Source organism: Danio rerio, chromosome 17 (genome assembly GCF_049306965.1).
Source record: "Danio rerio strain Tuebingen ecotype United States chromosome 17, GRCz12tu, whole genome shotgun sequence".
Classification (NCBI taxonomy): domain Eukaryota; kingdom Metazoa; phylum Chordata; class Actinopteri; order Cypriniformes; family Danionidae; genus Danio; species Danio rerio.
In genome coordinates this window covers 25,797,666-25,819,037 of record NC_133192.1, presented here as the reverse complement: position 1 = coordinate 25,819,037, position 21,372 = coordinate 25,797,666, and the positions used below count along the sequence as shown (strand labels likewise).

The window sequence follows — 21,372 nt, the reverse complement described above, 5'->3', positions numbered from 1 at the left end:
TTAAAAATGTTCAAGATTATTTCTTCTTAAATGTTCAATAATAAGCAAATTATTATTAAAATATGCATAAACTTATTTGAAAGGGAGAGGGTAAAATAGTCTAATACCTGGTTTTGTAATAAAACTACTTTGTCTTTCAGTCTAAAAAACATCTTCACACTTTCGTTTTGAAGGCAATGATGCACCGCGTGATCTTCATAGCACTCGTCGGAGCAAGCGAAGCTGCAAATCATCTGGTCCGCGTGATTTGGCTTATTTATAGTGTTTTTGCATATAGACATCTTTGACAGTGGTTTATAACTGTGTTGACTGTTTATGTGCTTCATATCAGTTGTTCTGTTAGTGTAAGTAAAGGTCTGTTTGCAGTATTTGCACACAGTTTGTGTTTTGTCTGGAATACTTCACCGCTGTTGTTTAACTCTGCCGCCCCACCTCTTGCTCTTTGCTTATGTGCAGGTAAATCAAGTTTGCACCTGTAAACACAGCACCCCCTTTGTTCAAAAAATATATTGCGATTCATTCAACATTTCTAGCTGTTTGTATCTTCAAATATTGTAATCGATTTTTAACCAGCTCACGGTGAATCGTTACATCTCTAGTTTTTACCTCTGCTTTAAAAAAGATTGCAGTCTTGCCATCCAATTAAAGGTCTTATACTGACATTCGAGAAATTAAGAAATCTATAAATAATAGTCACTTTTCTGTAAACATTGTTTAATAATCAAATACTTGATATAGTTTTTCTCTAGATAATGACATTTTTGTCCACGCTATGCAGCCCTATAAAGAAGCACAGCAAACCAAAATATTTTTTTTAGTCCAATCACAATTTTAATCAGAAAACCTCATCCAGCCCTAGTGTTTTGTTCTGTTTTTCATCTTTGTAGTGACTGATTAATTCTGTTGAATGTTTTTGGAATGATATTTGTGTTACGTAAGTTTGCTTACTGTGCTCCCAGCACTGACAGGGCTCTCTTGAGCATATAACCTACATTTGACCACACACACACACACACACACACACACACACACACACACACACACACACACACACACACACACACACACACACACACACTATGAGTTCCATGAGACTGCTCATTTTCCTCCTCCACCTTGTTTTCCCTCTGTGTTTCACTCTCTCCTCCCAGCAACAGCTGACACTGAAAGACTTCCTTCATCTACACCTCTCCAGGGGGTGGGGGGGTTTCCTCCCTCCCTCTGTCTGTCGTTCCCAGAGTGTTTACTTAAGGAATGCGCTCGTAGATGAGAAATTGCAGCTGTGGAAAATTCAGCTTAGTTCTCGTGCGTGTTCATGCATCATGTTCTGTGAAATTCCCGCTCTGCGCTGATTCACTTTGTTTTTTCCCTGCACATCACTTCTGGAGATCATCAGAGAACGCCTCTGTCATCATAAGTGATGCATGGCTTTTTCAGGTTTGCAAAAGGTGAAGATGCCACCTGATGGAAATCCCCAGATGTCTTCAATGCACTTTTCTGGTCTCTATGTAAGAGAGTGTCGTTTTGTGAGGGAAGCTTTGGGAGAAATAAGCTCAGTCGGTCAGCTTGTTTAGCTTGTTTATAGAGCGCATTGTGATAATGTGGGCTTGCCAAAATATGCAGAGAATGCACTCAATAACGTCAACACATGCCTTCAGCAAGCTCATGTTAAATCAATCAGAGACTTAATAAAGTCCATTGCTGTTCATTTAAAGCCCACACAATCCCGCATAATGTTTAAACTACATAATCACATTGCAGTCACTGTGTCTGCATGCTGTTCCTGAAGGACGTTCGGGCAGTGAGTGAGTTGGTGGGTGGGGGATTGAGAGGAAACCTCCACAGACGAAACCAAAAGACACTGCAGGTGTGGCATTTCTTAATGCTTTATGTAGTGTACTTCACACAGATCAGATTTGTTCTTCACATGCTGCTTGGATCTGTAGTTCTAAAAATTCTCTCTGTCGTAAGTGATAATGGCAGCTCCATTTCTTCAGATCTGATATACGAACAATGGTTTCTCGAATGATGTCATCAGTGGGCGTGGCAAATCAGTATGCAAATCACTGTGTCCTTGTGATGTCACATGCCACTTTATATCTAACCACACACTTTTAGGATAAAAAAGTGGTAGTCCAGAGTGTATTTTTAAGGCTTGGATGTGTTTATAAGATGCAAAGCAATGTGTGCTCATGCTTCATTTGTAGAAAATCACATTATTTTTTGGTATTTTTTACTTAATGTACAGCTAATCAGCTAACATGACAATGACTGTCATATTTCCTAATTTCTTTGGAAAGAGGCTCTGATAGGTCAGCTATTATAATGTGCTGTGATTCGCGGATCAGTTTTATGTCACCAGAAAAAGTGTCACGCCTCCACAAGCACGTGCTTTCGCTCTGCTGTGTAAATACTGTCTGTCAGAGTAGCTTTTAGCCGTTTCAGTTTAAGCCTTAATCAGACAGAAAATAAAAAGGATAAACCTCAAGCCTGCTCCCTAAAATAAAATTCTGAAATGTGTCTTACACATGCTTATTCCGATTATATGTGAAAGTAATATAAAACATTCACTTATCTTTTGCGAGTTTGTTATTTGCAATGTAGAACGCAGGGAAAGCGGCCGCATAGAGAGACCCTGCAGCCCTGGTGAAGATTATGGATGTTTACAGCAGTCTGACAGATAAATATGAATTTGCAGCTAAATTGTTAGCAGTGCCAAACATCATTTCCCGTTGTTTGTACTCTTGTTTACATCCTTGCTACAACATAACGCTAACCTTCAAACTGTGCATGTAGTTGATTGATTTTATCAAATAAAAATACTTACAGGTTGTGGCTCACAATTCACAGGCAGAGGAATGCAATGTCTCTGAAAGCTTTTAACATCATCCGGCCCTTTCCAGTGAGTACGTACATGGACACCAATGCTCCGATTTTAATATGATTACGACAATTCTCTGATTAAGAGCCTAGACTACCATGTAAACAGTGATTTTGATTACCTTAAAGGACCACAGACACCTGCATCGTAAAATGCGAAGGTTTCCTTCTTTCCCTTCAACATGCGCTATCAAATTCCATTAAAAAAGCACTCTTCCACCAGTCCTTAGGTAATGCTCAAATCAAATCAAAAAATTAAAAATGAAACACCTGAAATTATATGAAACGCTAAAGGAAACATGGATAGCGTGGTGACGCAATGACATTAATCGATCTAAGTACTATAACATGTAAGATGAAAACATGAAAGGAACATTCAAAAAGCAACTTATGTAAACACCTTAATCATATTATTGTCTTATTCAGATTAAGGCAAATCATTAGTTTACTAATAAGCATGTAAACATTGTCACTAACCCCAACCCTAGGGAAAAAAAAAGAGTTCAGTATTTTGATAACAGCCTTTCCACAGGTTAGTAGTAAGCTATTGTAATTTCATAATGCTAATCTTAAATTCATGCTAACCAACAAATGATCAAAGGAAATATATTAATATAATTCAAATATATAAAATATGAATTGATGTTTCTTTTAAAGTTTAATTATATTGTTCTATTAAAATTATATTTTTTAAACATTTTGTCAAATAAAATATTTTTCTAGAGCGGTGGGGCTCAACCCTGTTCTGGCGATCGATCTTCCTGCAAAATTTAGCTCCAACCCTGATCAAACACACCTGAACCAATTAATTAGGACCTGAACAGCACTTGATAATTACATGCAGGTGTATTTGATATGGGTTGCAACTGAAATCTGCAGTAAGGTCGATTGCCAGGAACAGGGTTGGTCACGCCTGTTCTAGAGTCATCCACCATAATTTTGTGGCTTAAAAGTGTTGGTTCAGGCACTGTTTTGGCACCGGTACTGTTTTAAAAGTATCGATTTAGCACCGGAATCGGAATAACCCAACCCTAGGTTGGGCAGCATTTTAGCTTTGTCTGCAATAATATTACAGCGCCTCTGGGCACGCCCCTTTGCTGCACAGGATGTATGCGCATGGCGTATGCACTTAACCAGAAGCGTTTGTGATCTCACCAACCCGGATGTATTTTTTTGTAGTCCCAAAGCTAACTCTGTAAAAGCCAATGTCTCCCTTTTGTTCACACAGCTACATTGCACTTGAACTAAATTTTAAAACAATGATACAAATGATATTGTAGTAGACCACCTGTTTAAGAAATATTGTGAAGGATAATGATGTTGAAAATCTTGATGTTTAATTGAAGAGTTCTTCTATGTTGTTAAAAGAAATCAAGGCAAATTTCAAATGTAAAGACCCCTTTATTTTTATCACGAAAGATTATATTTGAAGTTATTAGTCTAGTAATTGTAGAAGCTGTTTTGGGGGTTGTGTCACCTCACCAGCATATATACATTTTATGAAGAGTGGATCTTGAAATGTATGGCATTTTGTGTTTTGGATTAGGTGTTGTTTCCAGTCAACAAACAAAATGATTGTTTGCTCTTCCAAGGAAAAGTATGGGATTGCATATCTACCGTACAGCTTTTGTTTGCTTGTGCTTTTGTGAGTGCATCTATCTGTTTTGTTCACCACCTGTTGCCTGCAGCTGAATTGGTGGTGAAGTATATGTTGCGCCCTGGTGCTTTCAGCTGAATCTCTCTCTCTCTCTCTCTCTCTCTCTCTCTCTCTCTCTCTCTCTCTATCTGTAGGTATAATGGCTCTCTACCCAATGGGGACCGCGGCAGAAGGAAGAGCAGGTTTGCACTCTTCAAAAGACCCAAATCCAATGGTGTCAAACCCAGCACTGTACACGTAGCCTGCACCCCACAGGCAGCCAAGGTACCCTCCACCTAGGCATTACACAGGACTATCTTAAGAAAATCAGCAGTTACAGTGATATTTTGGTTCTGGGAGAGTTTTGAATAAAAAAAAAAATAGGTAGGTTTGAGCTGCAATGGAACAGGGTGCGTCTGCTCGGACACATCTGGATACTGTTGAGCTCATGAATGACCCTTCTGTGGCTCCATCACAAACACACACATTTATACACAAACAGTTCCAGATTCCACAGCCTCTTAGACTCTATTGTGCTGGCCAATAAACTTTTGATGGAACTTTTTTCCACATCTGCAAATAGTGATCTGTGTTTATTTACACCTGTACACATTTACTTGCTTTAGTATATACAATGATATAATAATTATTGGTATATACAATATTTGGACTTGACTTGATGAGATCTACTTACCACTGTGTTTATTTCATATTTGTTCACATGCAAAAATAAGTTTGCCTAACATTTTTGCCAATCATGCTGCCTCTGTCATCATTATTTTTAGGGAAATATATTTTTCAACAAATTGTTATTATCGTGACTTTTCCATTCATGCATTTTCCATAAAATAAATCACATGACTTGAAATTGGGTCAGAACTATTTTTGGCTTACACAGTCACACTTTTAAATATAAAGCATAAACGACTTTATGGTAAAACTAAAACTTTTCGGATTTGAAAATTGGCTATAGAAATATTTGCGCATCTCATGCAGCACAATCCAAATGTGAGCATGCTGTAGCTTGTTATGCATGCTTGATGTTTGTTGTATTCCATGTGATTTTGAAATTGTCAGACATATATCTGTACAAATACAGTACATCTCAGGTTGTGTGTTCAGCATGAATTTTTTCATGATCTCTCTTCTTGTTTCCTCAGGCCATAAGTAACAAGGATCAGCACAGTATTTCCTACACATTGTCCCGAGTACAGACAGTAGTGGTGGAGTACACTCAAGACAGCAATACAGACATGTTTCAGGTACACAATTACTGTTCACTCTGCTGTCCTTCAGGGTTTCCTGGACTGTTGAAAAGTGTCCATTACTCTCCAAGTGTCAGTCTAAATTAATGCTGACGCTAGACAGAAAACAGTTGTCACTATCACTTAGGATGGTTCTGTACATATTATGATTATTATGTATAGTGATGCAAGTTTACAAATTCTCTCACAAAGTCTTCACTGTTTAATGTTTATTCTCTGCATCTCTCTGGATCTCAGATCGGCCGCTCAACTGAGAGTCCTATAGATTTTGTGGTGACCGACACGGTTCCTGGGAGTCAGAGTAACTCTGACACTCAGTCAGTTCAGAGCACCATATCTCGCTTCGCATGCCGGATCATGTGTCAGCGAACACCCCCTTACAATGCACGCATCTACGCCGCCGGATTTGACTCCTCCAAGAACATCTTCCTAGGGGTGAGAGAATAAGAATGTGTGACTTGAGCTTATATAAAAAGATGTGACCTAGGAAACCAGCACTGTTTTTTGAGTAGGGGTTGTTAGACTTGATATATTCAGCTCTGTGTTGAAAACAGGAATGGAACTGGATTAGATTTTTTAAATACATTTTAAATCATCTACCTAAATAAATGAAGGATTACACGGTTCTGATTAATAGAAAGACTTTTGTCAGCTATTTCATCCTCATTGTGTTCAAAGCCTGACTTTATTTCTTCTGTGTAACACAAAAGAAGATATTTTTATACATATCCACACAATGGAAGCCAGTAGTAGGGCTGCACAATATATTGTTTCAGTATCGATAACGCAATGTGATCTGTCGCAGTGGTCGAATCAAGAGTATACGCAATGTTGAGTCTGAATTATAATTAAGCATTTTGCAAGCGTCATTGAGGCCTGTTACTATGTGAGGGTTTTAAAAGCATTCAGGCATAACAAATTTTACTGTTTGTAACTTTGACAAATGAAAAACAATTGACTTCATTGAATTGTTTTATAAAGTGAAGACAATGCAGAATTATTTTCACAGTTGATTATTCAATTACTGTATAGCTGAAAACAGTTTGACTCCTCTGAAAACAATAAAATGTTGTTTATTTAATTTTTTTTCCTTTATTGAATTTATTTATCCTGTAGATCAGTGGTCTTCAACCATCGGACTGCGAACTGGTACCGGTCTATGGATAAATTGGTACATGGCCACACAAGAAATCATTAATTATTTCCATTTTATTTATTATCTTAAAATAATAAAATAAAACAATCTTTTATTTTGAAAAATCCTTTATTTTGAAAAATGACCATATTCTCTCAGTTACATCTCGATCACTTGAGCGCCAAAATTTAACCTACAAGCAGCAAAATGAGTAAGAAACGGACGTCTTTTGGAAAGGCAGAAAGGCCCAGTGAAGGATCTGGGAACTGCCATGGAATAGATCCGATTCCACAACCCATTTGTCAACAATCAGGTGAATCTAGCATGTCTGCACAAGAAGATCTACTGCTGGAGATCGCAAATAACGGCGGCCTTTTAGGGACCATTTGCATATCACGTCTTTACTTTACTAGAGTTCACGCAAGTTCGTTATTTCCAATGGATGTGCATGGCTTCCAGACGCACCCAGTTAAATGAATGCCATGAGCGCACCACGAGTCACGTGACAAGAACTGACCGATCAGCTTCAGCTTGTATGGACTATAGACATTCCGGTCGACTAATTATCTTAGACAAGCACAGAACACCAAAACACTGAAGTGCTTTGTAATTTTCTCCAGAAATAAAACTTGTATAAGAGTCACAGCAATGCTTTGTCAGCTTGTCATCCTCTGAGAAAACCTAGCAACCTATGATCCACCACCCTTGTGGTAAAATTGTCAATTGTGATAAAAAGGTTGGGGACAAATCTAGTAAAATTTTATTTCTAACGCAATATTTATTAGAGGATGAAAAAATATTGCAATGTTAGATTTTTCCAATATTGTGCAGCCCTAGCCAGCAGGATCAAATGCTGCTTGGTTCCCAGCATGCTTGAGAATGTTTATGTTCCACAGAAGGGGTTTGGAATGATATGAGGATGAATTAAGATACAACTTTTTGGGATAAAATTGCTTATTTTGATCAACTTTTTACCTTACAGGAGAAAGCAGCAAAGTGGAAGACATCAGATGGGCAGATGGACGGTCTAACTACTAATGGTGTGCTGGTAATGCATCCTCGGCACGGTTTCACAGAGGACTCCAAACCCGGTGTGTGGAGAGAGATTTCCGTGTGTGGAAATGTGTTCACCTTGAGAGAGACACGCTCTGCACAGCAGCGAGGGAAAATGGTCAGTGCTCACATATTACACATATATGTAAGCATGCTTAAACATTGTTTTGCTACATATTCAAACCAAAAATAATAATAATCCCACACAATTATGTGCAGTGTAAAACGTTTAGCATATTAGCTTGACACATCACTGCCACAAGGTATATCCCATCAAGATGCATAAATATAAGCTAGTGTTTATGAAGGATTTGTGGAAGCTGTAACTCAGTGTCAGATGGGTCGCTGAAATTAAAGATGTTTTAAACAGTCCGCTCAAGATGGGATGTTGGGTTGTTCTGCTGCCATTGACCGGTTGCTCTGGGACACTGTTGCCACAGTTACAGCCCAGGCAAGACGGTTTTGCCCTGTCCGGTGTAACACAAAGCTGTAAGATGATCTAGAGTCGATCTGTTAAGTGCGTCAGACAGGAGGTCCAATGTGAGCTACTGCACTCAACACTTTGCTCCTGTGCTCATGACAAGTCATTATCTTTAGTGGTTATCTGGACAAATATAGACCTGCAAGGCTCCTAGATATGTGCATGTGCCCACACTGAGGAAGACAAATCAAACTGCTTGTGTATTCTTGGTGCACAACCCAAACACTCGCTCTGATACGCATGCACTCACAGTCCAGAGGCTCAGAGGCGCCCCATTAATCTGGGTTGTCACTGGCAGAACAAACACGCTTCTGATTGCTGTTCATGTCCTGCTCCTGAGGAGTCCTTCTGATGGCTCAGTGCTGGCTAAACATGGATCTAATGCTGCCTCAGTGCTGGGCAAACACTGCTCTACTGTGCTGCTGTGGAAAGACTGTCGGCTTTACTGGCTCAGAAAAGATCAGGTTAAAGACCAACTGCTCAGACTCTGAGCTGATGCTGTGGAAACAGTCAAGCAGTACAGAACTTTGGCTATTTATCACAGTTTTTCAGTGGGAACTTTTAGTGTTGAACAAGTTTTGTGTATACAGTCAGTGTGTACCTCTGTAATCACAATATTTCATAACAGACTTAATACAGTTTAATTACAAATTTGGATTAAATATAGATTAGGGCTGCACGATTAATCGAAAAAATATCACAATCTCAAATTTATTTAAAAAATATTAATCCAGTATTTCTATGATTCAGCCAGTTATATTTTAATTGGTAAAACATAAACACCTCCAAATAGTGTTAAAAGTGTCACATACTGTATTTATAAGGTATAAATCACCCAAAAATGTACTTTCTCTCTTACCGCACTCGACAATGAAAGTGAAACCAAAAGCGCACACATCATTTAAATGATCATATCACATCTTAGAGTTTTGATTACAACAAGCATTTAATGTTTTTCTTTCATAGCGAACCCAGAGTGTTGTGCAGGAGAATAAACATGTAACAGTGTCTGTATATCTACTCTTGTCTATGTAATGCTGAATGTAATGCAAGAGGGAATCTGATAATGACAAATGTGTCATTTTACCAGTAAAAAAAAGTCTAATAATGTTGTCAGTGATGGATTGCAAGCATATATCTCAAATATAAAAATTCAGCTTCACAATTATGAATAGTTGTTTTCTGATGTCATCACTTTATTGGCACTAACGATCAAGACAAATTTAGTCTGTTCAAGTCTACCATTTAAAGTCTATACCAAATTTAGCATTTTAAACAACAGTAGACCAACACACAGGCTTAATGTCATTATTGTTGTTTTACCATATGTTTGGGAAATAACAATAATAATAGCCTACTCATGATAATCGTTATTTTACATCTACAGAATCGTGAGAAAATGGTAGTCTTGATTTTAAGCAAAGAAAAAATTGTGATTCTAATTTTAGCCAGAATCTTGCAGCCGTAATATAGATTGTTAATTTTTTATAATTATGATCTAATTATCCAAAGGCCAAAATTATCCAAATTGGCCTTTAACTCATCAAATTGTGTTTTGATCTCTTGGTTTATCAAATTATGGTGAGGTTTAAAAAAGATTTTACAGTTAAACAAATCTGTGCAGCTCTGGAAAGAGACATTTTACAGACTCAACTCTTGCACAGTAGTGTAATATGTAATTATTTGTTGATTTTACATATGATTCTATAGGATATATTTTAAGACAAATCAGGAGTTATAATTGTAATAAAATAAAGTTCTATTATGTCAAATAAATTAGTTAGGGCTGCATGGTATTGGAAAAAAAATTGACATTGCAATATTTTTATTCACTACGATATGTATATATATATATATATATATATATATATATATATATATATATATATATATATATATATATATATATATATATATATATATATATATATATATATATATATATATATATTGGGATTATAAATGCAATTTCACCAGTTGACTTGAATAGCTTGTAAAGAATTCATCATTTTAGATCAATTGAGATGATACTGTAGGGGAGCATATCTGCATTAAATGTCATTAAAAAAATTACAAGCATATAGTACAACAGACAAAAGATGCAAATAAACAATCATTTATTATTTTCTGGGGAGTCAAACAGTATTCAGGAGCAGAAATTAAATAATATCAATAATATTAACACTATCATTTTAATTAAGTAATTATATAATGTTTAATTAACCCTCAAGCTACAAACACTTAATTTATTGTATCCAAATGGCTCAAGTTTGCAAGTTTCCAGATGCCTATGATGTGACCATTGCAGACTCGCACACTGCAATATCGATGCTGTAATAATATATTGTGCAGCCCTAATAATAATGTATTTTATTTATTTTAAAAAATACAACCATATGTATTAATGTTTTCAAGTTTCATTATGTTCAAGTCTATCATTATTCTATCCTCAGCATTTTACTTTATTGCGTTTTTGTAATAGTCAACAAAATTATGTATAGAGAAACGTTATGGGTCCTTTAAATCTTCAAGAAAACAACAACCCAATATATAAACACACACAAATACTAAATATTTGCTCACACACTTTACACTCGATGACCCTTACAAAACACAGCTCAGGCACTGCGCAGTTACCACAGATGGTGTCCATACAGCTGTGTAAGTGTATGTGTGTGTGTTTGGGGTGTGGCTATTGCAGCATTGTGAAGGTCGAAGTAAAGGCTGATCAAGGGTGGCTGGATGAAATGTGTTGCAACAATGGATTTTAAGACTCCAGGATTAATCTGTGAATCACAGGGTGTGTGTTTTGCACATGTGCGTATATGCCCATCACACTGACAGATGTCTAAACTGCTGGTTATGTCATTGTTAGGGAATTTTTAGACCTGTCTTGTACTGAACAAATCACTGCTGTAGAGAGAATAGTAGGGATTCACTGCCCCCTGCAGGACAACTGTGCAGAACTTGTGCCAACTAACAAGCTCTGCATGATATATTTGATTCAAGATGTGTTAAAAAATATAGTAATTTAGTTCTCTTGCTCTTTCTGAAGGTGGAGAATGAGACTCAAGAATTAGTGGACGGCTCTCTGATTGATCTCTGCGGAGCAACTCTCTTATGGCGAACGGCTGAGGGACTGTCCCGCACCCCCACCATCAAACACCTGGAGGCACTCCGGCAAGAGCTGAATGCCGCTCGTCCCCAGTGTCCTGTGGGCTTTAACACCCTTGCCTTTCCCAGCATGCGGCGGAAGGACATAGTAGACGAGAAGCAGCCCTGGGTCTACCTAAACTGCGGTCACGTTCACGGCTACCACAACTGGGGCAACCGAGATGCAGAGCGAGATGGAAGGGAGGGACGTGAGCGTGAATGTCCCATGTGTCGTGCTCGCGGGCCATACGTCCCGCTTTGGCTAGGCTGCGAGGCAGGGTTTTATTTAGATGCGGCTCCACCCACGCATGCATTCAGTCCATGCGGCCACGTGTGCTCCGAAAAAACAGCGGCCTACTGGAGTCAAATCCCACTTCCTCATGGGACGCACACCTTCCACGCCGCCTGTCCTTTCTGTGCACAGCAGCTCAACGGCGAGCAGGGATACATCAGACTAATCTTCCAGGGGCCAGTGGACTAAACACACCTGCCTTTGACCCTATTTCACAAACATTAATCCTTTTTCCACCTTCAGTGCGATTTTTATAAAGATTTTTCTGCGCTCCCAGACTGTTTTTTTCTTCCCTTTCTGGTTTATAAGTGACCTTTATACTGCTTTTTCCAATACAGAGAGAAAAAAAGACTATATATTTTCAAATAAAATGATAAAAGCAAAAAAAAAAAAATAATGCTTAACGCACCTCTTAAGAGCAGAGCACATGCACACCCATGTTTGAGTGATCTGATTGGGTGGCTCTGCTTGTCATTTGAAGTGGTGGGCGTGGCCGTTATAGATGGTGATGTGTACAGTGTTTATTTGCTAATAGTAATACTCAGCATTAGAGATGCAATACACCATCCATGTATGTTTATCAAGAGCTTATAGATGAGTTTCAGTGACTGTTTCTCAATTCTAAGAACGGAGAGAATGGATTGCGTTCTTGTGGAGACTAGACTTGCTAGGTCACCTCGGAAGAACGAACTCGGGAGACCGTGAGAACACAGAACGCATCCTGTGAGAAATTCGATGCTGCGTTCTTCTTGATGGTCACATGACTTTCACGTGTTTTTAACAGCATTGATGCAACGATTTATAGTTTTTCTTTTTCAATACATATAACATGCACAAAACCTTACAAATATACTTTGCACAATGAAAAATAAAACAAATTTTAATATGAATTTCAGCAAATAAACACCCTTAATGTGTTTATGCCTCTATTAAGATTTTCATGGTATTGCTTACTTTTACCAGCTCATTTAGGGAAACCCCTGAGATAAATAAGTTATATCTCTGAACTTTAATGATAAATCTGTATAAGATGCTGCAATACCCACCTCCTCTATTCAGTCGCAATACTGACTTGACTCGAGCGAGTTCGGTGCTCAAGTCAGCATTGGTGCATCCTAGATGTGTTCTTGGTATCGAGGAACTTTTTACGTGTTCTTTGTTCTTGCGGTCTTGAGTTTTAGAACTGAATTTTGGCAGTTGAAGTTGATGTTACACGAGAACACAAGAGCGCTGAAGAACGCATATTGAGAAACAGACAGTAATTCATAGCATTTCACACAGCAACTACATTTAGATTACAGATAACCGTTTTCCATGTCTAACTTAAAAGATTCTTAATGTTTTTTATTTATACACTATCGATCTTTATTAAAGATACAATTTATAGGTGTGCTTTTGGAGAGTTCAGTTCTATGTAGCTGTTTTTCGTTTGTTTTCTCTTTCATCGTTTTTGTGTGTCAGTTCTACTTGTAGCTTTCGCTAGAGCTCAGATCGTCCCTCATTTGTTCTCATTCATGTAAGTTACATATGATTGTGTGAGTGAAACCTTCTCTGCAATAGTGAATCAGTGAGGTCTTGCTCAGAGAAATATCCTTGCTGAACCTCCAGAGGCCTAGAAATCTTCACCTCCCTTAAAGAGCAGGCCCAAAACCACATGGCCTGTCAGTGACTTTGCTCAAAAACATTTGTATGCAGAAGTGTCTTTGTACAGGCCCTCTTTTCTGTTTGAGCCTTGTTTTGAAACCTCTGGACTTCATTTGTAGTATTTATATCAGTTTTTGTCTCTAGTGATTTACTTTTTTTATTCTGGTGATGCTAAGACATGACTTGTTTTGTACATAACAGCTTCTCGGAATTCCAGTAGAAAGGCTAAATTACTCCTTGTTCAGTTAATATGTGTTTTAACATGTTTTATATCAGTTCATATGCAAACCATTGAATTTTGGGGTCAATTATAGTTTTAAAAATGCATTACTTTTACTCACCAATGGCATTTTAATTTTACAATTTATTAATGTTTATATTTCATTTTTGTCTCGGTTCATAAAATAATTGGGGAAATCCATCACTTTTGTTCACCAAAGAAGCATATTTTAATGATTTCAGAGGTATAATATAACCAACTTTACAGGGAAATAGACTACATTTTAAAACAGAAGTGTTATTTTAATTTGAAATAATATTTAACATTATTTATTGTATTTTTGATCAAATAAATGCAGCCTTGGTGAGCATAAGACTTAAACAGGCCCAAAGTTTCTAACGGTTAAGCTTATAAAAACTCATAGGATTTTCTGAAGATAAATATAGCAATCCAGACTGCTCTTTTCAGTGAAATAAAAGTGGGAAATTAAAAAACTTCCACACAACAGCCTTTGTTCCCCATACACTTTTTTTCAACGAAGAAGAGCAGCTTTGACATTTCCCAGTAAGCATTTTGTTTGTTTGTGAAAAAGATGGCTAATCGATGTCTAAATTTGGACGTCTTTGCTAAAACAAGGCTAAAGTCGGGCTGCCTGATCAAATAGATGTCTAAGAATAGACCAAAACTAGACTAGTCGTCAAATAAACAGAAATGAATGACTACACATATAAGGTAACATATAATCTGTCTGACTAGTCTAGTTTTGGGCAATTATTAGATCTCTGTTAGATTTTCACTGACAGCCCAAGTTTAGCCTTGTTTTAGCCAAGCTGTCTTTTAAACACAAAATTGTTTGCTTGGTTTTCCTAACATCTTTTGTTTTATGAGAGACAGCTGTTTGTACAGATTTAGATCATTTCCTTTCAGTAAATTCTAGATCCTGTCGAAGGATGAACTTTTATGTCTATGTATATGTGTGTATGAGTACGCACGCTAATATATTTGAGTTTGTGTGATGACATTTTGACTGTTTGACTTTATGTACATGCGGTCGTATGTACTGTGCGAATGTTAAATGTGCTGTACTGTTACCTGTAAGAATCTGGAGAGCATTGGGTCTGAAGGCCTGAGTGTCCCGGGACTGTGTGAAGTGGATTCTCTGCCTCGGCTTCCAGAGATCGTTCAGTTCCTGCTGTTCTGAACGGCATACAGACACAGCATACTGATGCAGTTTCACCTCAGGGAGATTTCTCCATCCTGACCACCAGGGCATGTGTTCATGAAGTTTTTCAGATCCAGACAGCCGATCTGGGGTCTGTTGTTTGTGGGGTGATCCAGAACACGCTTAAAGTGCTACGAGCGACTATGAAGCTTGATCACGCCATTGATTAGCCCTACATCTGTGCTCCTCCTGAATTTGAGGATGCTTCATTAGTGATTTCATTAGCATTTCCCTTCACCTATTGTGAGAGTGTTTTTCTAAGTATTAAACAAACACGCTAGGTTTGTTAGACACATTTGACTTTTTAAGGGCATCGCTCGTTTGTCTCTGTAGAGGCAGCGTGTGTAAAGGGCTCCCCCCCTCCGTTTGTTAATTTGTTAGAGTTTCTTGACACATCTTTTGTCACTTTGGTCTAACTGGTCTGCATGATCCCAGTGTGTGTGTGTGTGTGTGAGAGAGAGAGAATGTGTTTCTCTGTGTTCTGGAAAAAAAAAAAGAAAAAAAACCCCATCAGAATGCATAAAGTTAAAGACTGAGAATGTTTCTGATCTACCATTTTGTACCAACTTTAAACAAATAAAGTTTTAAAAAGATTGTTGAAAGTGTCAGGAGGTGTATTTACAGTTCTTTAGATTTATACACCATCAACATCAATTAATAATAATAATTCAATTCATGTTTATCTATACAGCGCTTTTATCATGTAGATTGTGTCAAAGCAGATTAACATAGAAGTTCTAGTAAATTGAAACTGTCAGTCCATTTTTCAGAGTTGAAGTTTAGTTCAGTGTGGTTTTAATTTCACTGCTGAAAGTCCAAACACTGAAGAGGAAATCCATCGATGCACAGCTCCATAAGTACCAAAGTCCTCCAGCCAAACTTTCTGTGGAGAGCTGCAGTTTTGGTGTAGGAGGCTGGCGAACGCTGGACGTCTATCATGGAGAACTACAGGTGTTAGTAGGTCACTGGCGGGTGATCAGGCTGGCCAATCAATTTAAGACTCGGGATCAATGTGAAAACTCATCTGCAGTTCTTTCAGGAATCAGTCTCCGCTCCTCCATGACCGCCGCAGCATCTGCTCAGAATATGGCCTGGTCCAGGGTTATGGATAACTTGGCATCATTTCTTCGTAGTTATTGGATCGCATCAATGGCACTGCATCATCTCTAGAAATCTTTGGATGAGTATCCCCAAATGGAAATAGAGAATAAAGAAAATAATTAGCATTAGCTGCTATTCATGATGTACTTAAACACGATGGGCTATGCAAACATGAAGTGTTTTAATTGAAAAAAGTAATATAAACAGACATAGAAAGAAACATGTAAAGCATATTAGTGTTTCTAACAAATTGTTGGGTACAAGGCAGGACTCAGGAGTATCCTATATAATATGTAATAATATTAATAGTTAATACAAATACTCAATTTTTTTGTGTGTGAAAAAGACAGTGAGAGTTGTCGTAATAATTATATATAATTATCTTACTTTACACTTGCCAATATCATTGAAACTTTTTTTAGAATAGTTTATTGCATATAGGAGGCCTTGAATTCAAAAAGGTTGAGAAATGACCATCGTAACGAAATAAGTTCTATAACAGGAGCACTAAAGTGTTTGCTTGTAACAAGCTTTGTCTAGTAAAGGACTGGTTGAAATTTACCCATGTAACGTTAGTTTAGTTCACAAAAACAAACAGCCAACTGTAAAATCCGGTGCTCGAATGTGGTTGGTCGAGCGGTCACCACAATTTGAACCAGAGCCGTTGAGAGCTGTGGTTTGAACCACTTCAGTCTGTTTGAGGTTCCGCCATTAACGAACGTTAGGTGGCAACCATTATAATTTGCTTTATCGTAACAAGTTAGTGATTGAACCATTGATTCAATCAAAACATCGATTAATTCACAAACCAAACTTAAAGCCACTAAGTTACCTTGTTTTGCTCGGAGACGCGCAATGGTTAATTGTGATTTGGCTTGTGTGCTGCTAATTTGGAAGACAGATCTAAAATACACCACAAAAATGGACAAAATCGTCTAAAATGTAAGTTTTTCATTATAAATCTCTTGTTATAAACGCAGCAAAGTTATATATCTGGAAAAATTTGGAAAATATACTGTTACTGGTTTAGAGAGATGGGAATACTGAAAGAAAGCATGTTTGTTGCTGTCGTAATGTTTAAAAACGAGACAAAAACTACCCCTAGTCTACGTTATCCAGCTCCAGTGGTTTTGTTTGTGAACTAATTTTGTAATTTTCCACCGTTTATCGTTAGTTCAGTTCTTCACATTGCCATTAAAGAGAAATGGCCTCAAGGTGGCAGCATAATGTAGTTTTTGCTTTGTCTTTTTAAAGATGTTTATTTGGATGAAATCACTACAATCCTGCATATGACTTCCTATATTTATATGTAAAAGATTTATCTGCCAGAAGACTTCATTTTAGTATTTTCACCTCAAACCTTTAGGGATTGTTAGGCTTCAAGTTCAGCTGGCACATTTTCTGGCACTGCAATATGTCGAGTCAGAACATGTGAAGAAAGTCTGGGATAGCAGAGCTAGGTTCGCATTTCTCACCAAAGAGCCTTTTTTGTGTGTGTGTGTTTTCACTTTTGAAGGGTCTGTACTTACATAAGTGGCCTCTCTGTCAGCAAAATGAGGACAGCAGCCAAAATCAAGTCACGTGACGTCCTTCAGGGATACAGTACTATAACAGCAGAGTGTGTGTGATGGATCAACACAGATGTGAGTACAACCCAAATCCTTGTGCTACTTACATGACATTATTGGGCCAATGTAGACAAACCCAAACCGATTGAAACATGGATGTCTGTCTAAACCCTTTTCAAACTTCCCTCAGCCTTGTTTCACTAATCACCTGTAGTTATTGAGGTGATTTATTTCTGATTTATTTTCAAATACCAAGCTTTTTGATTGAAGTCAGTTTCTTTCCACTTTCTGAGTCCACTTAATCATCTTTACTCTGATCTTTTCGGCTTTTTTTCTTTCTGCTTTTATATGAGCTGCTAAAACAAAAAACGGTGTGTCAGCATGGCATTTGAGGTTAATAGTCCCCATAACCCTCATTATTGACCTGTAACAACACCACAAGAGCCTCATGCTGAGTTAACTGTGTGTGTTTCAGCTGAAACGCATATTGATTTCAGCCAGATTGTTATTGTTGGAGTAGTGAAATGGATTGTGCACAGTGGCATGTGTATTAGGATGTTTTTGTGATTTTTATTTGATGCGTGGTTTGTGGTAGACGCATTTACATGTCAGTATCAAAAATAATAGCCCATCACTGTCATTACAACAAAATTCATCACATATTTTGTTCACAATACATTCACAAAAGGGGGCAACACGGTGGCTCAACGGTTAGCACTGTCATCTCACAGCAAGAAGGTCGCTGGTTTGAGTTCCGGCTGGGTCACTTTGCATCTCTGTTTAGAGTTTGCATGTTCTCCCCGTGTTTGTCTGTTTTTTTTTTTCGGGAGTTCCGATTTCCCACACAGTCCAAAGACATGAGCTTTAGGTGAATTAAATTAGCAAAATTGTCTGTAGTGTATGCGTGCGCGTGTGAGGGTGTATGGGTGTTTCCCAGTACTGGGTTGCAGCTGGAGAGGCATCCGCTGTGTAAAACATGTGCTGGATAAGTTGGCGGTTCATTCCTCTGTGGCAACCCCTGATGAATAAACAGGGTGTCCACTGGGTCCTAAAAAGTCTTAAATTTCAAAAACTATATTTTAGGCCTTAAAAAGTCTTAAATTCACTGTAATATTGTGTTGTAGTCCTTAAACAATTTAGCCAGGTCTTAATTTTGTGCAAATAAAACTACTCAATCAGGCCGACATCTATCCAATCACCAACAATCCATCTCAATAAAACCTTATTCTTTATATTTAAGTTTTTTTATTGCAAACAGATACAATTTACAACTCCTTATAAACATTTTACAACAAATTCCTCATTAAATTAGGTAAAGAAAAAGAAAAATCATTGTATGAGTCCTCATAATTGGGTCATTAGAAACAAATTCTAATGTATAAGTCTAAAATTTCATTCTTAATGGTCTTAAAGGGGTCTTAAAAAGTCTTAAATTTCACTATATGAAACCTCCAGAAACCCTGAATAAAGGGACTAAGCCAAAGGAAAATGAATGAATGAATATTTACAAAATGTACATATATTTACAAATATATTGTTTGTTTATTTATTGTTTTTGTACAATGTTTTATGGTCTTTTACTATTGACTTTTTACTTCAAAGTTTGTAGCTGTTAATTAATGGAAAATTCATATTATAAATGCACATTTTAAAAAGATAATTTGTGAACCAGCACGATCACCTTACAGCAAGAAGTTTGCTGGTTCGAGCCTTGGCTGGGTCAGTTGGCATATCTGTGTGGAGTTTGCATGTACTCCCCATGTTCGCGTGGGTTTCCTCTGGGTGCTCCAGTTTCCCCCAAGGTCCATGCGGTATAGGTGAATTGGGTAAGCTAAATTGAAGTAGTGTATGTGTGTGAATGATTGTGTGTGGATGTTTCCCAGTAATAGGTTGCAGGTGGAAGTGCATCCGCTGTGTAAAACATATGCTGGATAAGTTGGCGGTTCATTCTGCTGTGGTGACCCCAGATTACTAAAGGGACTAAGCTGAAAAGAAAATGAATGAATCAATGAATTAATTTGTGAAGCCGGTTAATTGTAACATGTTTGAAGAACTGTGGCAATTTGGCTAAATAATAAAAATAAATATGTGCTATTGAATAAGCTACTATATTTAATTTGAATAACTGTGCAAATGATGCAAGTGGTTTTCTGGTTGACAAACCTCAAATAACTACTAATAACAACGACAAACCGCTGGGGTCATCGTTTCAGAACAGGATGTGTCAGACCTGTTTCCTGTTTTCATTTCTAAATGAGCTAATCTTGTTACAGTATTAGTGTGCAACAAAACAACATTTAATCTGAAGTGTGGTTCTGCAAATTAAGAAACTGAACTGTTATAACTATAACCTACATGTACATTAACCCAAAGCTTTATTTGGGATTTATTTTCTTTCACTTAGTTATGACCACATTCATTAAAAATTAGGACAGGTTTTGAATTAAAACACATTTATTCCTGTGTTCATTATGAATTAGAACAGATCTAGAAAAATGTGACATTGCAATATTTTGTTTTGCTGCGATATATATTTTATGATGCGAGTATAAGTTCACCAGACTAAATAGCTCTATTTGGTGAGATTTCATTCATTTTGATCAACTGGGATGATCCAGTCTTTTTCTATGAAGTGTGTCTGCATAAATTATATTAAATTACAAGCATATAGAGCAAATAGTTTTGCTTTATAGTTTGCTTGAGAGTATAACAGTATTCAAATACAGAAATTGAACAATCAAATGTAAAATAACATGGTCATCATTGTGTAAATAATAGTAAAAAATGTATAATATCTTTATCTTCTTTTATCTTTAACAAGAAATTTAATTCTCCAATGTGACCATTGCAGATACACACATTGCGATATCGATTCTCAAGCGATATATTGTTCAGCCTTACTATCAAGCCAATCTTCACTATGTATTAGGTGTGCCATGGTTTCTGAGAGATAGCATGCTGAAGCCACTGGGGCCGGCTTTTTTTCCTTATTGGAAAGCAAAAACATTGTCAACTTCCAGTACTACGAGTTGATTGTTCTTCCTGGACCTCTGGTTGTTGTAAATACTACAGTATTTTAATTGTTTACATAATGTTTTTGGACAAACATCTAACACACCCCTAAAAGTTAAGCTGTATTATATGTATAGTTAAACTGTCGATTATATGACATTATATGTTCTGGTGCATAAATTAACAAGCATTTTAAATATTTTTCAAAATGATTTCTTTTCAGTGTATTTAGACAAAGTATCATCACCAAAAACATAAAGATAACGATCAACCAGAATTTTAATGTCAGTGCATAATTTTTGGCCACATAGATTTGTACCGTTTGTAGTTTCACATTTTGTCAAAAGCTAAAGGCGATTGCCTGGCTGTGACAACAATCTCAGGCCTTCTTTGATCACCACTGTGTGTGTGTGTGTGTGTGTGTGTGTGTGTGTGTGTGTGTGTGTGTGTGTGTGTGTGTGTGTGTGTGTGTGTGTGTGTGTGTGTGTGTCTTGTTCCGTGTGCTGGTTATTAAAAGCGAGTTTAATGCTTGGCTGCTTTCACATTAACAGACCAGTGGAACACAATAACCTCCTGCCTCCAGGGAGTCTGGGAGACTTTCAGTACAGCCCTCGTACTCTGCTGCTAGACCCTTTTTAAACGTTCTTTCCCACCTACTTGTGCACATACATGTACCTGTTTTTTTAAATTTTTTTTATTTTTTTACTTCT

General features: G+C 37.3%; 2 protein-coding genes across 6 annotated transcripts in view; both read left to right on the top strand.

The window, feature by feature from the left end:
* The window catches only part of peli1b (pellino E3 ubiquitin protein ligase 1b), a 41,238-nt gene extending 28,949 nt beyond the window's left edge, over positions 1–12,289 (top strand). The window contains 5 exon segments of the mRNA NM_001077601.2: positions 4,672–4,801; positions 5,677–5,778; positions 6,019–6,216; positions 7,899–8,087; positions 11,506–12,289. Of these exon segments, the coding sequence (NP_001071069.2) occupies positions 4,672–4,801; positions 5,677–5,778; positions 6,019–6,216; positions 7,899–8,087; positions 11,506–12,084 (1,198 nt within the window). The 3' untranslated portion in view covers positions 12,085–12,289.
* A 4,257-nt stretch (positions 12,290–16,546) lies between these two features.
* Positions 16,547–21,372, top strand: part of wdpcp (WD repeat containing planar cell polarity effector) — a 131,330-nt gene continuing 126,504 nt past the window's right edge. For 2 of the 5 annotated variants that reach the window (XM_068214588.2, XM_073928540.1), the window contains exons 1-2: positions 16,709–17,024; positions 17,632–17,725. In XM_068214588.2, coding sequence (XP_068070689.2) covers positions 17,724–17,725 — 2 coding nt within the window. In that variant the 5' untranslated portion in view covers positions 16,709–17,024; positions 17,632–17,723. Of the gene's footprint in view, positions 17,025–17,598; positions 17,726–21,372 lie in introns of all 5 variants that reach the window. The other 3 variants (XM_073928533.1, XM_073928538.1, XM_073928536.1) reach the window with 3 other exon arrangements.